This window comes from Zalophus californianus, chromosome 6 (assembly GCF_009762305.2).
Source record: "Zalophus californianus isolate mZalCal1 chromosome 6, mZalCal1.pri.v2, whole genome shotgun sequence".
NCBI lineage: Eukaryota > Metazoa > Chordata > Mammalia > Carnivora > Otariidae > Zalophus > Zalophus californianus.
The window spans coordinates 5,670,568-5,690,665 of NC_045600.1; the positions used below are offsets into that span (position 1 = coordinate 5,670,568).

The window sequence follows — 20,098 nt, forward strand, 5'->3', positions numbered from 1 at the left end:
CCTTTTAGCTCAGGTTTTATAACACTTGGATTCTCAATTCCATTTATTAGGTAATGTTCCCACTGTACTAAGGGAAATAGCACCATTCCCCAAAGATATCAAATGCCAACTCAAATAACGTGTAAAACTTTGTTTGGAAGGAGTATAGGCTTGCTAGACCCAGCGTTGCTAATACCTTTCACCCCAAACAGTGCCCTTAATGGATGGCTTTTAATGAGACTCTTTCTCTCCTAAACGTGTAATTTAGTGCTGGGGAATATGTATGCTTTTGATCATGGGATTTCTGGATCTATAATGTCTTCTCCAAGTTCAAGAAATCTGCAGACAGCACAGTTAACCTCGAGTCTTATGCTTGAGTTCAATATATGGGCAGGAGAGGTTGCCCTGAGACAGGAAAGAGTGCTTTATTCTAACCTGAAAGAGAAATAAATTAGGTCAGACAAAAGCCTAGTGCTGTCATCAGCTGAGAAAGAGCCTTCACTCTCCAGTACAGAGGGCCAGCAATTTATCTGATGATTTCTCTACTTCATTTAATGTTTGAATTGAGCCAGTTCTAAGCATATCGCGGCAGCGAGCTCATTTGACAACTCAAGAGATGAAGTGGCACAGTCACCTCGCAGCCTTGGGCTGGGCAGTGGCCTTTGGCCTGTAGAAAACCGTTAAAAAAATTCGCTTTAGAAATCCCCAATCCTTTGCCTTGGAACTTGGGAGAGTCTCACAAGCTGTAACTAAACACAGACCACAGATATGACGATGCTTCACAAAAACAGTACATGTGGGGAGGGTAGAGATGGGGTTCTTGACCTTTGGAGGCTGCCTCCTGCCTCCCCTGTGGCTTGAGGGAGACCCCTCTGGCTGTCTGGTTAGGGCCTACCTTTAGCTGAAGCTCTCCAAGGCCTTGGGACTCCAGGTTTGGGGGGGGGGGTCACATCTGGGAGGACAAGGAGAAATAAATGCTCTCTGGGGACTGCACCTAGCACCACACGGTCAAGAGACTGATGCCGCCTGAGCATCCTTCTCTGAAGGTGGTGGTAGCTGTAGGCACACTGACAGATTTTTTTAACGGGGAGAGGGCACAGAAGAGAACCGGGAATGAATGTCTGTCATAGAACTGCTCTGAGTATGGCTTTGTCACTTCTTTATTTACTCCCACAACTGGGTCTGGGGTCCTCGGTGTTCTGCCCCCTCCACCTTCACCCTGCTCCCCACTCGCACATACGTCTCTGCTTTGCCAGGGAGCCAGGTGCCCGTGAGACCTGCTCACGTTCTGGTCCCCCATCTCCCTCCTCCCCTAGAAAAGCCGTTTGTTGACTGCCTCTCTTGAGCAGGAGTGTCCCCAAGGCGTGTATACAAAATGCCAATAGTAGGCTATGTGGATACCCACGAAAGTGGAGGGACACACTTCTTCACACTTCTAGCATCTTCTGCTGGAGCCAGTGGGGGGGGCGGGGGCGGGGAGAGAGGAACAACATCGTTTTTACTGGCAAGAGTGACACCAGATCGAGGTTTGATTAATGGTGCTACATTCACCGGGACTTTTCGTCCGGCATTTTGACATATGCAAGTCTTTTGTGCAGTTGCTGAAATTCAAGAAATTCATTCTTTATTTCCAAGAGAGCTGATAATCTGCTTGGGTGTTGAATTAGCCAGCCTGAGCTATTTTAACTATAATGAAATGCCAGACCACACAAAATTAAGTAACTTCAAAGTAAAAAATAAAAAAGCCTCTGTTGTACACAACTTTTTTATGACCCCCTTCCACTGAAATAGAAATACGTTTGCGGATGTTCTGATGAGTTCTCTACTAAGACAACATGCAAAAATGACTCAAGAAAGTTGAATTCCAATGTTATCGTGATTAACGTGTGCTTCAGAAATGGACGTGCTGCTAGGATTTTTTTTTTTTTTTTTAATGAGGTCATGTTTAAATTTCTACCTTGGGCGGGAGATACTGAAATGGCTTGTGTCCTTGCTATTTTGTTGCCAACCTCAGAGGATGTCCTCCGGTGAAAGGTTTGCAGTCCGGTGTCCTGTATGGAGGATCCTTTTTCTCTTCCACTTAGCACCTTTGAAAAAAGCACAGCATTAAATAAAACAAATCTCTTCATTTGGCCTCAAAGAGTGCTTTTATATCCCGTCATTACGAGCCCTGTTGTGGCTCTGAAGATTTAAGGCATTTGCAGCTTTGTGGACTCTGCTGAACGTGCTTGGAAGGGTTTCTATGGTGGTAAATCTTTTCTTTTTTTTCTTTTAAAGCAACTATTTTATTTATCAAAACATAGGTCACTCTATTCTTTGGTTTTGTGGACTTGGCTTTTTATTAGTAACCTCTTAGTAATGGACAGGATCTGTGAATGCACCTGAACGCCGTTTTCCTTATTCATTTGGCCTTTTTTTCTGCTTTTGAATGGGTGAGAACAGGCCCCTTGAGCTCAGTTTTTGGAATTCTAGAGAAGTGGATGCAGTGTGGGGAAGGGAGGGTTGGACAGTCCATGGCTCGAGTAAGTATTTTTCAAGGAGCTACTTTTAATATGCCAAAGTATCCTGAAACCAGGCTGGGGTGTGTAGGGCAACATGTATATATGGGGTCTTTCTCCCACTGTCAGACTTTCCCTTCCAGAGTCTGCCACTAGGCTATGCGACTGAGGTTCTTCCTGCACCCCACACCACCTCCCAGGGATCAGGAATCCCCGCCTTCCTGGAATGCCGGCCAGGCTCAGGCCTTCCCCTGCAGACCCCCTCAGCCAGACCCCAGGTCATTTCCATCGGTTGCTGACAAGGTCATGTGCCCACAGTCTTCTCCCTGCCTTCCACCCGGGCGCCAGAAATCTTGACAATTTCACTTGAGGCTTGTGCTGTGCTTGGCATGGAGCAGACAGGGCCTCGTGGGGTGGTGGCTCTGGTGTGCACCCTTCCTTCCAGCCGTTCTGAGGGTGGTAGGGAGGAGGCCTTTGGAGGGTGTCAGGGAGGTGCGGGGCCTGGGCCAGCAGCTCTGAGACACCTGGCCCGGCTGCACTGCTCTGCCGTCCTCCTGAGAGGGCAGGTGGTCAGGGGAGGGAGTTCATCTGTATGACATGGCTTGCTTCCACACGCCAGGCTGTGTCCTCCCAGGGCCAGTGGTGGTCCTAGGCCTTGCTGGCTGCAGGAATTCTGTGGCCAAACGGGACTGGGGCCCGGACAGTGTCTCCCACCCTCAGATGTGTTCTAACCCCTCCTGGCCCTGTGAGGACATTCCTCCTAATGCATGCCTCGCTGGGCTGACGGGCTGCTCTTATCTCCTCCGCCTCTGCTGGGCACTTCATTATTCCCAATGTTCGGAGAACTTCATAAAACCTCTTGTCGTGCCTTTAAGCGTCATCTAGTCATAGATTATTTTCTCCACCAAGAATTGATTCCTTCTCTCTCCCATCCACCCGTTTCCCCCTTCCCCTCCCCATGGTTGTTATTTTCTCTTGGATCCAATAAATTAAAAATTGATGGCAGCTCAGAAAAGTGGTGTGCTCCGTCGAGTGTGCGTGTTGGTGGTGGTTCAGTGTCGCCTGGAGTCTCAGCCCCTCCCGGAATGTTCGTGGGGAGGAGAATGAAAAGATCCCTTCGCAGATTATTGGTGAGCATGGGCTTGCTGGCAAAGGCTCCGTCTTCGTAGGAAGCAGGTGTAAAGTCTCCAGTCGGATGCAGAGCTCTGGCGGAGGGATGCTGAGCATTTCTTGTAAACATGCGTACGCATCAGGATGGCGGCTGTGACGTTGGTGGCACACGATTTTAAGAGCCTGGCACCCCTCCCCCCGTATCCTTCTCCTACCCACGCACTGAAACAATAATTCTTCCTATGTTTCTCCTGGACTGTGGCTTAGCCGTTAGAGATTTGGATTTGAATCAGTGCAGGGTAAGGGGGACATGGGCCTGTGTGCCGTGGGTGCAGCAATGCACACGCACTGTGCTATGGGGACAGGAGGCGGTCGGCCCCTTGGCTGGAATTCGCCAAAGGGCAGGTGCAGGGCCAGTTGTTACAGATGGACCAGGGCGGGTGGGGCCCTTGGAGCCCTGCGTGTGGGGGAAATCACTGGCCAGGTAAGGCCATGCTAAGCCTTTGCAGCTGCCGGGGGGCCTGTTGGCTGCTTGGCTGGGACGGTATTAATGATGTCTTTCCATTTCTGTCTTCCACCCCAAATTCCTTCCCAGCCAAGCTCAGGCTTGGGGGAGTTTGTCTTGGATCAAGTGCTTCCCCATCTACTTAACAACAAATATCCATTATTATTTGTGAACCCTGATTTCATTGCTTCTAAATGCGTTTATCAGCTGGGAGGAGGCGTAGCCTTGTAAATAAAATGCGGTTTTGTTGTAAAAGAAAATTAACTCTGCGCGCGCATGTGTGTGTGTGTGTGTGTGTGAGAGAGAGAGAGAGAGAGAGAGAGAGAATATATATTTGTTCATAAGGTTTAGGATTTCATATTTCAGAACCCACCCCAACGTGATACTGTACATTTGAGCAAGTTGCTTGCTGCACCCATTCATTTTTCCTCTTAACGAGTCAAACATTTTAGCAATCCCTGTACTTTATTCGGCTCATAATAGCGAGAGCAGCAATATTTTCCAGGGCCGCCTGACACTCGGGGAGCTTTTCACGAAAGCAGAAATCATCTCAGGGGAAAGACCTCATCTTTGCCTTCTTTATTTAAGGCTTGAGTTTGCCGGACAAGACAGCCTGAGGGGCTGGTTCGTTGGGTCTGGGAACTCAAAAAGCTGTTTTTATTATGTGTCTTTTCTCTTTCCTGGTGCTTTCTTATGTCTGGGTGGCAGTTTGGGCCGCTCCGGCTCTTCCTCGCGGAGGCCTGGTTCTCCGAGCCGTGCGGGGCCGTGGGGCCGCGCATGCCCATAAGGACAGGGAAGGAGGGTACTGAGAGCACCAGACTCAGCCCACTCTGCCTTTCTCTGAGCTGGGCCAGGTGGCTCTTTCTCCTTTTATTTCTTCCATTATCGATACAGTTCTAAGAAGGGCCGCGCACACACGCACACACGCACACACGCACCCCACACACCCAGCTCAGTATCCGCCTGCCAGCGGAAATGAAACCACAGCCCGTCTTTGGGGGTGTCTCCGAAGGCCCTGAGTATGAGCCTCCAGGCTCAGCAAGCTGTCTCGGTCCACCCGCTGTGACCCAAAACTTGACAGTTGAGGGGTTCATGCTGCCTCTGCTGCCTGAACTTTGGGGGTGACGTTCACACCTTCTTGAGTGAAGTATCTCACTCACTAGATGAAGCCCAGAGCCCCACGCGCCCCCCCCCCCCCGCCGGGGGAGGGGAGAGAGGAAACCCCATTCTTGGAGTAGGGTGAACACCCGCTGTCATCTTGAGTTTTACTTTCAACGCTGACAGTGGGAGGGAAGATTTGTTTGTTTGTTTCTTTTGCCCCTGGACTCCCTTGGAGGCAGCGAGCTAGGTCCTGGGTCCTGGGTCCAGGAGGTGGGGTTCAGAGCTGTCTGTGGGCCTGGGGCAGGGCCTGGCCCCCTAGGGGGGCTTGGCTGCCAGGGGGCCGAGGCAGGAATCCCCACTGCAGCACAGTGAACGGTTTCGGATACTTTCCAACTCAGTGACGGGGGCTCACAGGGCCTGCTGCAGGAGGAAAGTGAAAAGGCCGAGAGAGCCAAATAAAGGAAAGAATACCAGATGTTACCAAGAAAAAAAAAAAAAAAAAAACAAAAAAAACGGAGAGAAGAAAAAAAAAAGTGCTGGTACCAAGTCCTCAGCGAAAGATGGAAGGCAGAGAGGCAGGAATGCCTGCGAACAGGCTTACGTGACCTTTGCTAATTTTTAAACTAGTCTGTGTTTCTCTTGAATGAGAAGGATGAATTGAAATTACGTAGTTTACAGCCTCCTAACAGAGAGGAGGTCTGCGTGCTTCCTAGAACTCCTCCCCGGAGAGTGGACAGGCAGGGCTGAAAAAGTTAATGAGAAGCAAAACAAAACAAGGACAAGAAAGATTAAATTATTAAGCGGCAGGAAACACCTCCCCGTGCTTCAGCGAGGACGGTCACGCTTGGAAGTGTGGCCGTCTTGGTGACACAGCGGAGCGCCTGGCCTGTGGGCGAGTGGCAGTTGAGACAGGACCAGGTACCGCCGCCCTTCTCACCACCGAGCTTGCCCCTGCTCCTTCTGAATTCTCTGTTTCATTTTGTCTTTTTTTTTTGCTTTTCAGCTCATTTCCTTTGTGCCTCTCTCCTTTTTTTTTTTTTAACAAAACAATATTTTGACATCCTCCTCCCATTTATTAAGAGTTCCTTCTCTAGAAATGGCGCACAATACATCCTTATATTTCTAAAGAACTGTTTTCACAGCCCTCTCCTTTGGCTCTGAAATTATGTATATGTAATTGGTAATTAAAGGTGCAAGCTTTTCAATATAAACAGTATTGCTCAATGTTAGATCATTAAAAGGAAAAGAAGCACCGAATAATTACCTTTTCCATTCTGACAAACAGTTCACAGGAATCCGGTCCCCCCTACAACCACTGTTCAGCATGAGGGTTGTGATTACATTTCAACCATACCAAAGCATCTTTTCATAAAATAAATTGGTAAATTAATTATGTAGCATTGTCTTCCACCTTCTTTGAAAATAAAGTCCCAATTTCTTTTTTAAAGTGTAATTAATGGTTCCTGGGGCTGGCTTGGTGAAAACCATTTCTCTTACCTTATAGGTTTTTGGGTTTTTTTTTTTTTTTTTTTTTTTTTGGTGTGTGTGTGTGTGTGTGTGTTAGAGGTATGGAGACAACAGGTTTAGGATTTCCTCATCTTCGGGGTGTTTTTGTCCTGACACGGATCTCATGAATGTCCAAGTGTAATTCACGGAGGACTCTGTCTGCTTGTCTCTAGCCACAAGCAGGACCTCAAATGCTAACCTCCTCCCCAGCCGCCCTTGACCTGCTCACATGTGGCTCACACGTGTCACCTGTTCTACAATATCCATCCTAGATTCAGCATCACGCACGGATTCCCACGGGCCCTGAAGAAGCTGTGTTCAGAAAATACAGGACAGGGATTCATATGTAAGATAGAAGATGCCACAGAGTTTTTTTCCTTAAATTATCTGTTCTTTGGCTCTGGCCCGTTGGTAACTTCACTGCCCCGGAATGTGTTTTCCCTCCCATCCATCCCTTCTCTCCGTTCCTCTGTGGTTTTCATTATATCTCACTAAATACCGTACAACTTAAAATTTACCTGCCTCCTCGCTTGTCAGACCCTTGACTTTTCCCAGCACCCCAACCCTCGTGCCGGCCCTACGACCACATTGTTTGCTCTTGAAAAATTCCAACCCAAGTTTGCTCAGAGCCCGAGGAGATGTGCAACCTAATTGTCCACTCCCCTTATTTATGACGTTTTCGGCGGCCGAGTCTTCCCGTTTTCCCCTGGGGGTTGCTGCTGTTGGGGGCATTTACTGGCTTCAAAATATTTGGGTCCCCTGTCCCCTCCAAAATAAAAAAAAAAAAGGAAGTATATCGGCTGCTAAAGAAATATGAAAACGTACAGCCCACTGAAAGTGTGGTTTGTTGTCTGCCAAGAAATGCTTTTGGAGTCTGAAGAGTTTCTTTTTTTTTTTCCTTGTCTTTTTCTGGGAGTGAAAAATAAAACCAACAAACAGAAAGGACATTGGGAAGCTGATGAGTGCTGGGAAATCTACAAAGTGATGGCGGTCTGACCAGGAGCAGGGTGTCTGACAGGAGAGTGGCTCCCTCTTTCAGGGAGCAGACTAACAGCGTCCCTTCCCCTGCATTGTTGTTGTTGGGTTTTTTTTTTTTTTTCTTCAGTATTTCTTTTTGAACCGACACTCACTTGTTGCTTTCCGGGCATGTGGGCTTCTTTCTTTCTCTCCTAAGGCCTGGCTGCCTGACGCCCGTCTGGGGCTCTACTTTCTTGTCTGGTGTGCAGCCAGGTCTGAGGTAGAGGAATGCAAGCAGGGCTCCCATGAATGGGGAGGACATGAATGAACTGTGGAAGGGAGGGGGCGGCCGATCGAGCCCAAGCAGGGTGAACCGGCTCTGGCGCACGGTTCTCAGCCTTGGCTGCCCACTGGAATCACCTGGGGAGTCTTAAAAACAAAAAGACAATCTGAGGTTTGGATCTGGCTGTAATTGGTCTGGGGTGCCGCCTGGGCACAGGGGGTTCGGGGCTCCCCAGGTGGTTCTCAGATGATGTAAAGTGGGAGAGACACGTGTCGAGCTTGAAGTACGGGGGCCCGTGACACTGAGCCTCTTGTGAAGGCAGGACGGGTGTTATGTACACGTGGATGTGTTTACATGCTATGTTGGGGGGTGGGAATCACCAGCAAATAAAGGACAGAGCAGTAAGTTTAGCATCAGTTAAGCAACCACCTCCATGGGCTGCGACGTTGCTCCCGGAGCCTCAGTTTGCCCATCTGTGGCCTCCGGGAGTCATGTGGGGACTTGGTGACCTCTAGTATCCTGCAGCGGAGGGGCCTCCTCTTGGTGGGGAAGGGTTGGAATGGCCGCTGGGTGCCCGTGATTGCCTAAGCCCATCTCTGTCTTCTCTGCCCCCTTCTCCTCTCTCTCTCCAGCAGAGGCTGACCATGTGGAGGCCGCCATCCTCGAAGAAGACGAGGGTCTGGAGATAGAGGAGCCCAGCAGCCTGGGGCTGATGGTGGGTGGCCCCGACCCTGACCTGCTCACCTGTGGACAGTGTCAGATGAACTTCCCCCTGGGGGACATCCTGGTTTTTATAGAGCACAAGAAGAAACAGTGTGGCGGCAGCCTGGGTGCTTGCTATGACAAAGGCCTGGACAAGGGCAGCCCGCCGCCCTCCTCGCGCTCCGAGCTCAGGAAAGTGTCCGAGCCGGTGGAGATCGGGATCCAGGTCACCCCCGATGAAGATGACCACCTGCTCTCGCCCACGAAAGGCATCTGCCCCAAGCAGGAGAACATTGCAGGTATGGAATGTTGCCACTGGCCAGGTCGCCCTGAAGCCACCTCCTGAAGCCACCCGCCTGTCCCCTCTTTGTGCTGGGTGTCGGTGCTGGGAGGGCCCAGGGGCTACCGGGCTAGGACCACCAGCCAGGGCTCGCCCTTTCCGAGGGGCCACTGTCTGGGTGACCCTCAGGAGGAGACAGGCCTGGGGCTCAGAGAGGCACAGCTGGCCGATGGTTGCTTTGCTTTTGGCAATGAGACTCTGTTGTGGGGCCTAATCCATAGGCGGCCGGGAGTACAGAACAGAAATTTGGAAGGCTAGGGTGGCCCTCGGTTTGCTGGTGTTCTTGGCTTAGTCTCTGGCTGTGCAGCCAGACTGTCTTGGGTTGGAATCTGTTCTTCACAACATGGACAAGTCCGTTTTTCCATCTGTGAAATGGAGCTAGTGAGACCGATCTCCATAGGGTTGTGGTGAGGTCTAATGAGACGTGGCCTGTAGGCAGGGCCCGGTAGGCACTTAGGAATGGGAGCACTCATTTCTTCCTCCTCCTCTCTCTGGCCTCCATTTCCCATCTGTAAAAAGAGGTGCCCTGGTCTCAGAGGCCCCTTCTGCTGTTGCCCGATCCTTCTGGCAGGTCTGGAGAAGGGCTTGCGGGAACTTGCTGGAGCACTGCGCCCCTTTCAGCTGACCGCCTGGACAGGTGACTTTTACCACCTGAAGAACAGGTGTTGGGTTGTGTCCTCTGGCCACAGGGAGGTGGCACCATGTCCCGCCGGGCCGTGGTCACGGAATGCCAGAGCCTCCTCCAGGGAGCCCGAGCTCTGTGCAAGCCACAGTGTTTGCTTCTGGTCCTACTTCTGAGCCTGGGAGGCTCGGCCAAGACAGAGGGCCGGGGTGGCCTGTGTTCCTGCAGTAAGCGGCAGCCAGTCCTGCAGCAAGATGGCACCCGTGTGCGTGCAGGTGAGGGGTCACATCCTGCTGGTTGGCTCTGGACAAGCTGCTTCACGAGTCCAGGCCTCAGTTTCCTTATGTGTCAACAGCGAGTGAGAATACTGGCAGGCCTGGTGTGAGGACTGAGTGCGCAGGGGCTCCGTAAGTGCTTGGCGGGTGGGAATTTCCTCTCAGGGGTCCCCTCTGGTTCTGCAATCTGCAAGTAGGTGCCGGCTGTGTTTTGGGCGTGGAAGCTAGTGGAGGTGCTGGAGGGACTGAGGCTCTGGGTGCTCCTCCTTGGAGGGGGCGAGCCTGGTGTAGCCCAAGGCACCTGCTCCCACGAGTGAGATCCATCCAGAGAGCCCCATCACCCAGAAAGCAGTCAGGGTAACGCAGCAAAGCCACTCGGCAACTCTGAGACTTCCGGGCCTCAATTTGCCCATCTGTCAAATGGAATTAATGAGGTCTCTCTTGGGAAGAGACTGTGGTGGGATGCAGACTCCTGCTGGCACATGCTAGGTGCTGGGGAGACCCCGTCAAGTCATACTGGCCTGTGGGCCTTGCCTTCTGGCTGCTGAGCTAGAGTGACATCTCATACGCTCTCAAGTTGCCAAGGGCTTTGAGAAAAATGCCCAGCATGTTCAGGGCCATGGTCATGTAAACCCCGGCTTCTCAGAGTTCCCTGCAGATGTGAGTGACGCTGCCTTCGTTAGGGCTGGAGCCTCCCGTCCAGAAAGGTGCCGGGTCCCTTTTGTTGGTGGTGTTGGGGTCCCCATGCCTTTCTTTGCTTTGACACTGGAGGAACAGTTTTCCTCCAGTAGAATAAACACCCGGCGTCAGTGACCACAGACCTTGCCCACGAGACTCTGGTCCCTACTTATATTTCCATGGAAAGGCATTCTGCTTTCACCAAAAACCATCCGAATCCTCATTTCACGATGAAGGTATTTCCCAGCGAGAGGCTGCCGATCATTGTGGGTAGGTTTGTTTAAGAAAGCGACTAGATGTGATTTCATAAAAGGCAAAGTTAATCTTCAAGGCGGCTTTGTCCTCACCCCCCCACACCCCCCCGCGCCCCTTTTTCTCGGGTTGTAATACTGCAGCAGCCTACAGTATTTTTATGTTATGTGTGACGGAAGATATTCTTGGCCTTTTCTGTTCAGCAATAGGACAAATGCATTTCTTCATTCTCGAAGAAATATGTAAAATAATCCCTTAGAAGTCTAAAGAGATATGTTTGTTCAAAGCATTTAAAATGTTATTTTAATCAAAGGCACAAAACGGTCTCCATGCTGTGTCAGCTGAAGACGACCATCCCGTTCTAGCGGCACGTTGTGCCTTCTTGCTGGCCCTCCTTCCGCTTCTCCCCTCCCTGCCTTGGCACCAACTTTTCTTTCTTTCCTTCTTTTTTTTTATTTAATAAAAAAGGAAAGATTAAAGAATAAAACTTCAGTGGCTCAAATGTATAAAGTAATTTAATATGGTGGGAGCATTAATTATTTTAGCTTAATTGAATTCTGAGGACTGCAGTACTTGCAGTTTTGTAGACAAGCCCTGTTTATTATTTCTCTGTGTAGATTAACAGTAAAGGAAACACAGATAACTTTCAGTTATTTATTGTAAAATAAATGTGTCAATTCATGTGTAAAGCAAGCTGCTCAAAGATAATTGAGTCTTTATATTTTAAGAGGGGGGCCAGGAATCACAGGCGCTTCTCCACCCGGGCTTCCGGAAATCCGCACAGCTGCTGCCCAGGCCCCTGGCACCGCTGGCCTCGCCCAGGCCTCTCCTGTTCCTGCTCCCCACCTGAGGTGGGGAGGGATGCTCCAGCCTGTCCGAGCCCCACTGTTGTCCCCAGGGCCGGTTACTGGGGAGCAGGTGGCTGTTAACTCTTGGGGCTTGGCCTCTGGTTTGGCTGTCCCAAGGGAGGTGCCTGCGGTGACCATGTGGCTCATGCCTTTTGGGGAACCAACGATCTGAGCCTTGTCCAGACGGGTCCCAGCCCTCCTCGCTGCCCAGTGCTTCTAGAGACTGGGCTGCAGAGATGGATGGGCAGGGCTGGCCTGTGGAATAGGTGGGGTCCCTTCCATCTTCCAAGGGCGCCCGCAGGGTGACATCGGAATTGGAATTCTGTCAGTCATTGGACCAGGGCTGGACCCTGGATCGGCCCTTTCCTTGGGACACTGGGGTCTGGAGATGGGCATAGAAGGAGTAGTTAATCATTTTTTTTCTTTCCTTTGTTATTCTTATTTTTTTTTTTTTTAATGATAGAGAAGTAGGAGAGTAGAAGGAGGAACTTTCTGGAGCTTTGTATCGTGGAGGGCATTCGTTCATTCATTCGTTTGTTCATTTAATAAACAAGCACCTACTGCTCTTCCCCTGCTCTGAGCATCCCCCTGGCTGCAAGGTGACAGAACCCCTCAGGGTTGGGGGGGGCATGGTGGGAGGACGGCCATCTGGGCTGCTGCTCTGTCCCCCTGGGGGGACATGGCCCAGGTGTGAGCAGTAGCTGCCCTGCCCTTGATGTGTGCGGTTGTGGCCCGGGGCCCTGCACCTTGGCTGTGTGCTGTGGGCAGAGCAGGGCCATGGAGCCTGTGTCTGAGGCCCATCTGGGGACAGAGGGGTGGAGTTGAGCCGAGGTGGGGGCTCAGGTCTGCCTATATAGGAGTTCTTTACCTTTCCTAAGCCCCCTTCCCACTGCATTCTCCCACTTCTGGCAGAGCTGGGGGAGATGGGTTCCAGGGTTTGCAAAGAGCAGGAGTCTCGGAGCATTATGCGGAATGGGTGTCTTAAGGAGGGCTGGGGAGAAGGGGGCTGGGGGTGTTTGGGATTCGAGGCCCGTGCCAGGGAGGCCGCGTGCTGCCACGTGGGAATGGACCCAGCGCACGTCTGAGCCCTGCCCTGCCTCCTGCCAGCCTTGGGCCATGTGACCTGACCTCCTGAGCGGCAGTAGCCCCGTACGGGGAGCGCATCTAACAGTAACTGTGGTATTTAAGTGCTGCGTGACTGCCTGGTGCACGGCGTGCCTGCTGCAGGGATGAGCGCCTTCCTCCCTTACCGGTGCTGTTTCCCCAGCTCCACTTCCTGCTGGTAGTGTAGCCAATGTAGGTCTTCCGGGATCTGGGGGAGAAACTTCCATTGGCTTCGGGGAACTCCACCATCAGAAACAACGTCAGAACCACTGTTGTGTGTCCCCCTCCCCCCAGCCACGTTTGGTCACGTTGTTACTGTCTTTGGTGGCCGCTCTGATGGTGGGTCCCTCTGGGGAGGAGCCTAGGGGGATCAAAGGAGCATGGGCTTTGGTGTCAGTGGGGAGGGGTGCAATTCCAGGGCCCGCCCAGGCCAGCCACTTCACTTTTCTGGGCCTCAGTTTCCTCGTCTGTCCCCACTTGTCGGTCCTATGGCAAGAATGAACAGCGACGAGAGCCAGAGAGTACCCACCTAGCTCGGTCCGGCTGCAGCCAGATGCCTGAGAAGTGGAAGCTTCTTGAATAGCTTTTAAGAGGGTGTGGACCCTGCTTGGCAGCACGAGGTGTTGGCTTCTCAGTCAGAATCTTGAAAATTTCCCTCGGGTATCTCTCTCAGCATTTCCACTGATTCCTCCTTAGAATCCCCACTTTATAGCCACTGGAGGGAAGGTTCTTGATCACAGGTAATTCGTTTTCGCGTGTTATCACCCCTTCCATAACCAGATGAAGCTATAACTGGAGGAATGAGCCACCAGCTGTCAGTCAAAGGTTTGCCTTTTTGCCTTTTTGTCCTCCCCCCCCAAACCCCAAATGTCAGATTTCTGGAGAAATGCAGGAAACAGGCAGCGGGTGACAGGAGGTGGCAGATCCCCCTGGGCTGGAAGTGGCAGGCAGTTCCCTGCTGCGATGGCCCCACCCGCTCTGTACGTCTTCATCTGGAACCGAGGAAGGGTCCGGGGTGTGCCTGGAGGCAGGGGGTTAGCATAGCAGGCAGAGCACAGACGGGGGCTTGGTTTGGGGTCCCAGTGACCCATCGCTAGGCAAATGGTGCTGGAGAAAAGGGCTTCTGATCAGCTGGAGGATTTACATGCTGCTCGGCAAATGGGCATTTCAGACTTTAAAAAATAAATAAAATAAACGTGAAAAAGAGAATATTAGCTTGGTCAGTGGAAGAAACTAAATAACTTGCTTGTGCTGGAAACTGGAGATAAACCCCACTTGAAGGTTGTCTTTAAAAACTCGTGTTTGATATATTTAGAGTTGTTATTTTGCCTCCAAATTAAGATTAGTTAAATCCATGTGTGTTGTAGCATGGATTATCTTTTTGTATTATTAAATCGTGACAGCTAATTATTAGTTCTGTCTGCACCAAGGAATAGTGGAGTGTTCTGTCTGAGAGACGTGGTCCTGGGGCTGGGCGTTGTAAGGCTGGCCCCAAAGCCGGGGCAGGGCTGGCAGGTGGTGGGGAGGAGGGGGCCTACCTAGTAAGCACATTTGTGCTTAGGTGCTTTTCTTGGTTTATCTCATCTTGAAATAGATACCAGCCTTGAAACAGATACCTCTAATCCCACTTTGGAATAGATATTTTCTAACCCCACTTTGAGCTAAGGCTCAGAGAGGTTAAGGGACTTGCCCAAGATCACACAGCAAAGTGGAGTCAGACTCGGGTCTGCCTGGCTTCGTCGGATGGCACGGGGAATGGAGGCCTTTAGGGAGGGGTAGTCTGACTCTGCCTGGCTGGCCCAGCCGGTGGGGCAGGCACAGCTCCAGACCCTGTCCAAGGTGATCTTTGAAGCCTTCCTAGGTATGACTCTGCAGATACAGCCTGGAGCCCTCAGGCCCTCAGAGGCCTTGACCCATAGTCTGTGGGTAGCCTTCCTCATATGGTTGCCTGTGCTTTCTCATGAAGGTTCTGGAGAGGTGGGTGGTGGGTAAGAGAGCAATAAGATGTGAATTCAGATGAATGGATCTGGGCTGGGATTTTGGGTTTGCCAATGACCTGTTGTATAACCTTCAGCCAGTTGTTTACCTCTCCAAGGCCCCGTTTCCTGTAGAATGGAGATAATCTTCCTTATCTTTCAGGCTGGTTACAAAGTTTGATTTAGGCAGCGCATTCCTGTATTAGGTTCCTGTGGATCTTTAGCTGTTATTAATAACAGAGAACCACGGGAGGGATCCATGCGGAGATTCTGGTCTCCTGGCCTAAGCCGGAAGGATCTCCTTGCTAAGGATCTCCTCCCATGCTTACCTGAGCATATGTAACTGGTTACTGGCGGGGCTGAGTCCAGACCCCAGTTATCTTGAGTCAGGTGCCCCTTTTGCCACACCAGGCTGCCCGGTTCCGTGACTTGAGGCGATCCGTTTCCCCGGGCAGAGTCCTGAGCCATAAGCAGGGGTGAGCAGTCCCTGCCCTTCCGGCCTCCCAGGGAGAGCAGAGACTGGGGTACAGCGTAAACTGCACAAACCGTTGCGGAGTGTCAGCAGCCAGCCAATGCGACTGTAGCACCGAATTTTAATTGAAAGTTTTATGAATTAAAAAGAAGACAAAAAATACTAATCAGCTACAGGGTAATTTTTTTTTTTCCTTGCTAGGTTTCCTTTAGGTTTGGGGCCCTCGTTAGCTGTGATTCATAGAGGTGGTTCCATGCTTCCAGAAGCAATTCAGAAAGGATGGGAAGTTAGGGAAGAGGGTGAGGGAAGGGCATGGGGCTCCCAGGTGGGGGACCTAACCAACCCCCGAGCCTCTGTTATCATTATTATTAGGTTTTAAGTTTGACAGTAAATAGTTAGCAGTCGGCTTAAATTTTTTATTAGGCACTTGACAGCCTGCCTTTTTTGTGTGTGTGTTCATTTTCATGCCTGACTAATGCATAACCACTAGCTCTAGAATCTGTTAGGAGGGGGCTCTGTGTCAGTAAACTATATAAATAGGGCAGTCTGCCAGTCACCCCTGCACCCTCGGGTTTATCTTTTCACTGAAGAAACAAAAAAGATTGAGTTTTCATATTTGGGTTTTTAACTGAACACATACTTATTAGGACTAACTCTGTACCAGTCACTGTTTGAAGGGCTTTGCACCTATTCACTGATTTAATCCTAATACCTCCATGAGGTGGTAGGTGCTGGTATCAAGCTCACATTACCAAAGAGGAAACTGAAGCCCAGAGACGTTAAGTCACTTGCCCAGGGTCACACAGCTGGTAAGTAGGGGCCCGGGCTGTGAACTCCGGCAGTCATGCTCTTTCCTGTGGTGAGGCAGTGTTGCGCGTGGTCGTATTTCATCCTAATTTCATCCTACACTCCCATCTACCATCTCCACCCCCTGAAAAGGTGGTAAATCAGTTATTACTTTCATTTCAGAGATGAGGAAACCGAGTCATAGAGAGGTTAAGAGCCTCACATACTTACCCTGTGAGTTGGCTGCACAGTTGTGCCTAGACACCAGGCTCCTGATTTCCAGCCTGTGACCTTCACAGGGAGTCCAGGCCCAGGGGATCATTCGATTATTTAACTGTGGCTGGCACAGGCGCCTTCTGCTCCTGGCCGGGCCACGAGTGATTTCTTCTCTGAGGGTGAAGCTCCAGGATGGGAACCTGGGGACTAGTGTGAGCTGAAGGAAGCAGGACGGTGGACCTCCACCTGTCCTACACACATCTGTGGATCTCGTGTTGACTGCTGTCTGTGCGGAGTTGTCTTGTTAGGAGCTGACTGCTACCCAGTTGGGTCAGGTGGTGGGGGCAGCTGGGCCTACTGAATGCAGGGTGGGGAGGGGCAGGCATGGTGGACTCTGGCCAAAGCCCTGGGGTGGTGGCTAGGCCCTGTGGCTGACAGGCTGTGTGACCTTGAGCAGACCCTCCCCCCGCTTTGGGCCCGAGCTTCCTGAGCTGAAATAGGAGAAGGGGCTACCAGTGGTTTCCAACAGCTGCAAGAACCTGGCGGGGGGTGGGGGGTAAGCTCCAGCTTCCTACCCAAATCCCCCTCCCACCCAGCAGCCCCACCAGCTTCCCTCGTTTGTCACTTCTTGGGTTTAGGAAATAAATTTTCTTTGAAGAAATTGGTGGCTGAAATGAAAACTATCATACTAAAGGATAAACAGGGTCTCTTTCTGCTTCAAGCCGTGAACATTCCCCTGGAAGGATGTGGTGCGGAGTTTAGGCTCAGGGCCCCTCCTGTGCCTCTTCCAGGCACTGTCCCTCATGTTGTAGATGTGGTTTGGGATTTATTTTTTTGATAAGAGGACCTCCCGAATTGTATGAACCTCAGGCCCCGTGAAATCGGAACCCACTCTGACCCAGGCACTGCTAGGCCGTGACCAGTGACCTAAGGGGGTAGGGGTGTTAGCCTTGCCCACATTAAGTCCAGGGAGGAGCTCCAGCTGGCAGGGTGTGATCAGGACTTAGAGGCCCCCCGAGCTGGACCCAGGGACCAGGAGGTCTTTCTAGAAGGCAAGGCTTCTGGTTTCATTTTTATTTTGTTTTTCAGTGGGTTTCCTTAGAGTCCTCCTGCTGGTCTGCTGGTTTTGATCTGGAGGTGGGGGTGGGAGGAGGGGGTGGCTCAGGAAGGAGGAGTCTGTGCTGAGGGAGGGGGGCTGAGTGTGTGAGGGGGAGATCTGGTGGGGAGAGGTGTGATCACTTGATGAGAGATGGGTGCCTACTGCCACCACCAGCATGAAAACTGGGACCCCAGGCTCTTTTGGGTGGAAGAATATTAACAAAATGGCCTTTTGTTGGAGGTGAGAACTCAGAACGCCCCGCCCCCCCCATTCCTGGTGTGGAGAGGAGAAGGCAGCTAGCTATTCAGATGCACTGCCAAGGGCAGGGTGAACCCCCCCAGCCCAGGACAGCCAGCTGGTTCTCCAGACCAGGGCAATTATTTGATCAGGGCTGTTGACTCCAGGGGGCTGAGTACCCGCACAGCTTCCCTTGCCTTAAGGCTGCAAGTGTGGACACTGCCTTAGATGCAAGCAGATGAATCCAGACTCAAAGGTGCACAGGTGCGTGGGTCAGTGCCCACCCAAGATGAACCCCCACGAACAGAGCCTACCCCAGTGCCTGCACTGTGATGAAGCTCCAGTGAGGACATCTGTCCAATGTGGCAGTGTCCAGGATGCACAGTTCTGCTTTCCTGACTTCAGGTACCAAAGGAATCCTTGAAAGTAGTGGAGAAAGCACTGACTTTGTTTTAGAGACTTTTCAGGGCAGAGCATGGCATCTGGGGAGTGTAGTCCCCCATATGAGTTCTGGGGGTCCTCCCTTGAGGCTGGGGGCCACGGAATGCCTGTCTCGGGCTCTGTGTCTAGCAACCATCTAGGGTTCTTTGTTTCCCTTAAGGAGAAACGGGACAAACCTTTGATGACCCCTTCCCACCCCAGCAACTGGCTAAAAGGTTTGAGGTTGGTAGACCCCACAAAACTAAGTTCTCCAAAGGAGCCAGAGTGGATTCTTTCCCCCTCCCACCAAGAGTTCAAAGCCAGCCAGTTAAGAAACCTAAACAGTGTGGTCTTCTCCTTGCATCATTGACATCATTGGCTTGTAAAACTTTCCCTGCAAAGGAGGCGCCTTTATTCGCTGGGAAAAAGTAGTATGTAATTTTCCTGACCTGGCCTTTGCTTTGGAGGGGAAGGAAAAGAGAGAGGGAACTCATTTCCCGAAACAAACGGGGCCCAAGACGGCAACCAAGTTCCACACTCTGGGGTCGGGGCCTTGCTGCCGGGAGCACGGGGTCCCGGACACCGAAAATGGCGTTTTGTGGGGATGCGAGACCCGGGGGCCTGCCAAGGGCCCAGGGTCTCGGGTCTCAGGCGCATTCTAAGACTATGGGGGAGGGGTGGGGAGACGGACTTCAAAATCCTCCCAACTCTGCGACTGTACTTCTCCCGCTCCCATGAAACCAGGCGCCACCTGCCTCACCACTAATGCAATTTCCCGTGTGCCCCGACGGTTGCAACTTGCAAGACTCATCTTGCCCCCTTCCGGGATCTCCAGCGACCCTCCCCCTTCCCGGCCTCCTCCCCTCCCCCGCGACGGTGCCACCCCCAGCACATCATCCCCTCCCACGTGGGAGGGGGCAGGGGCAGAACTCCTCCTGCCACGCCCGCCGGGGACTTCAGGCTCCGCCCCCGGGGGCTTCAAGGTTGGGGTCCATAAGTCTCCCCTCACTACCAAGCCCAGGCGCACAGTGGCCTTTTCCAGGGCGTGTGGTGCAGAGCTCAGGTCGGGGCGCGAGGCGGCCCGCACCTCCCGGACCCCGCACGGAAACAGGCGGACACTCAGGCAACTCCGTGATTGCACCGGGGGCCTCCTCTGCGGTCGGTGCCCACCCACCACCCCGCCGGCTACGGTCCCGCCGGAGGTTCCCAGGCGCCGTTTCCCGGCCTTTGGGCGCGCCTGGTCCCTTCCAGGCAGCCGGCCTCGCCGACTTGCCCGCGGCCTCTCCAGCCTGCGCCCCGGGGCGCGCGGCTAGGCGACCATCCGCCTCGTCTCTCCTGCTCTCCCGGCCCAGGCCTGCCGCGCACGTTGATTGTGTCTTCCTGGGGCGGGAGGGCCGAGGGGGCTCCAGGCCCATGCATAATTCGGGGACTTAATGGGCCAGCTGCCCGGGCGGGGCGGTGAGGGGCGGGCGGAGGCGCAGCTGACCCTGCCCGCGTCTGGCCTCGCCGAAGAGGCGCGCTTCTTTCTTCCTCCCGTGACAGCTCCCCTCCCCCTCTCGGCCCGGGTCCGAGGGGGGCGGGGAGCAGGCGAGTCGTAGGGTTAGCCCAGGGGAGGGGGCTTTCTCTGCGCATTCCTGCAACTTTTGCTTTGGAGGGCGGGAGGCGTGCAGTGAAACGGAGCCTCCCCGGGACCCGGCTCCCAAAGGAGCCGGGGGAGTTGGAATGCAGGTTTCCTCTGAGCATTCTGCAGCCCTCGAATCTTCCCCCCCCCTCCCCCGAGCCCCTTTTCCCCGCCCCCGGGGGCCCCCTGTCGGCCCCCAGCCCCACCGCAGCCCGGCGAGCTCGCCCTTGGCCCCGGGCCAGCCCCCTTCCCTGGCAGCGGGCGGAGATGGATGGAGGCGGAGACCCAAGGTCAAGGGCGGGGAGCCCGCCGGCCTGGGGTCCCTTTGTGCGCTCAGGTCCGCCCCTCCTCCACCCGCCCTCTCCTGCCCGACCCCCAGGCGCGCGACCGCACGAGTGACCTTCCCGGGCGTGGGGAATTGCATTTCAGGACCCCTGAAAAACTCCTGCCGGTGGCCCCATCCTCAAAATCAGCGCGCGAGGGGCGGGGCTCCTCGCCTGTTTGGCGTTCC

The 20,098-nt window shown here is 52.8% G+C and overlaps 1 protein-coding gene across 4 annotated transcripts in view; it reads left to right on the forward strand.

Annotated features, from left to right (window-relative positions):
* Positions 1-20,098, forward strand: part of BCL11B (BAF chromatin remodeling complex subunit BCL11B) — a 95,282-nt gene that overhangs the window by 5,097 nt on the left and 70,087 nt on the right. For 2 of the 4 annotated variants that reach the window (XM_027572472.2, XM_027572474.2), the window contains exon 2: positions 8,572-8,940. In XM_027572472.2, coding sequence (XP_027428273.1) covers positions 8,572-8,940 — 369 coding nt within the window. The remainder of the gene's footprint in view (positions 1-8,571; positions 8,941-20,098) is intronic. The other 2 variants (XM_027572473.2, XM_027572475.2) reach the window with 1 other exon arrangement.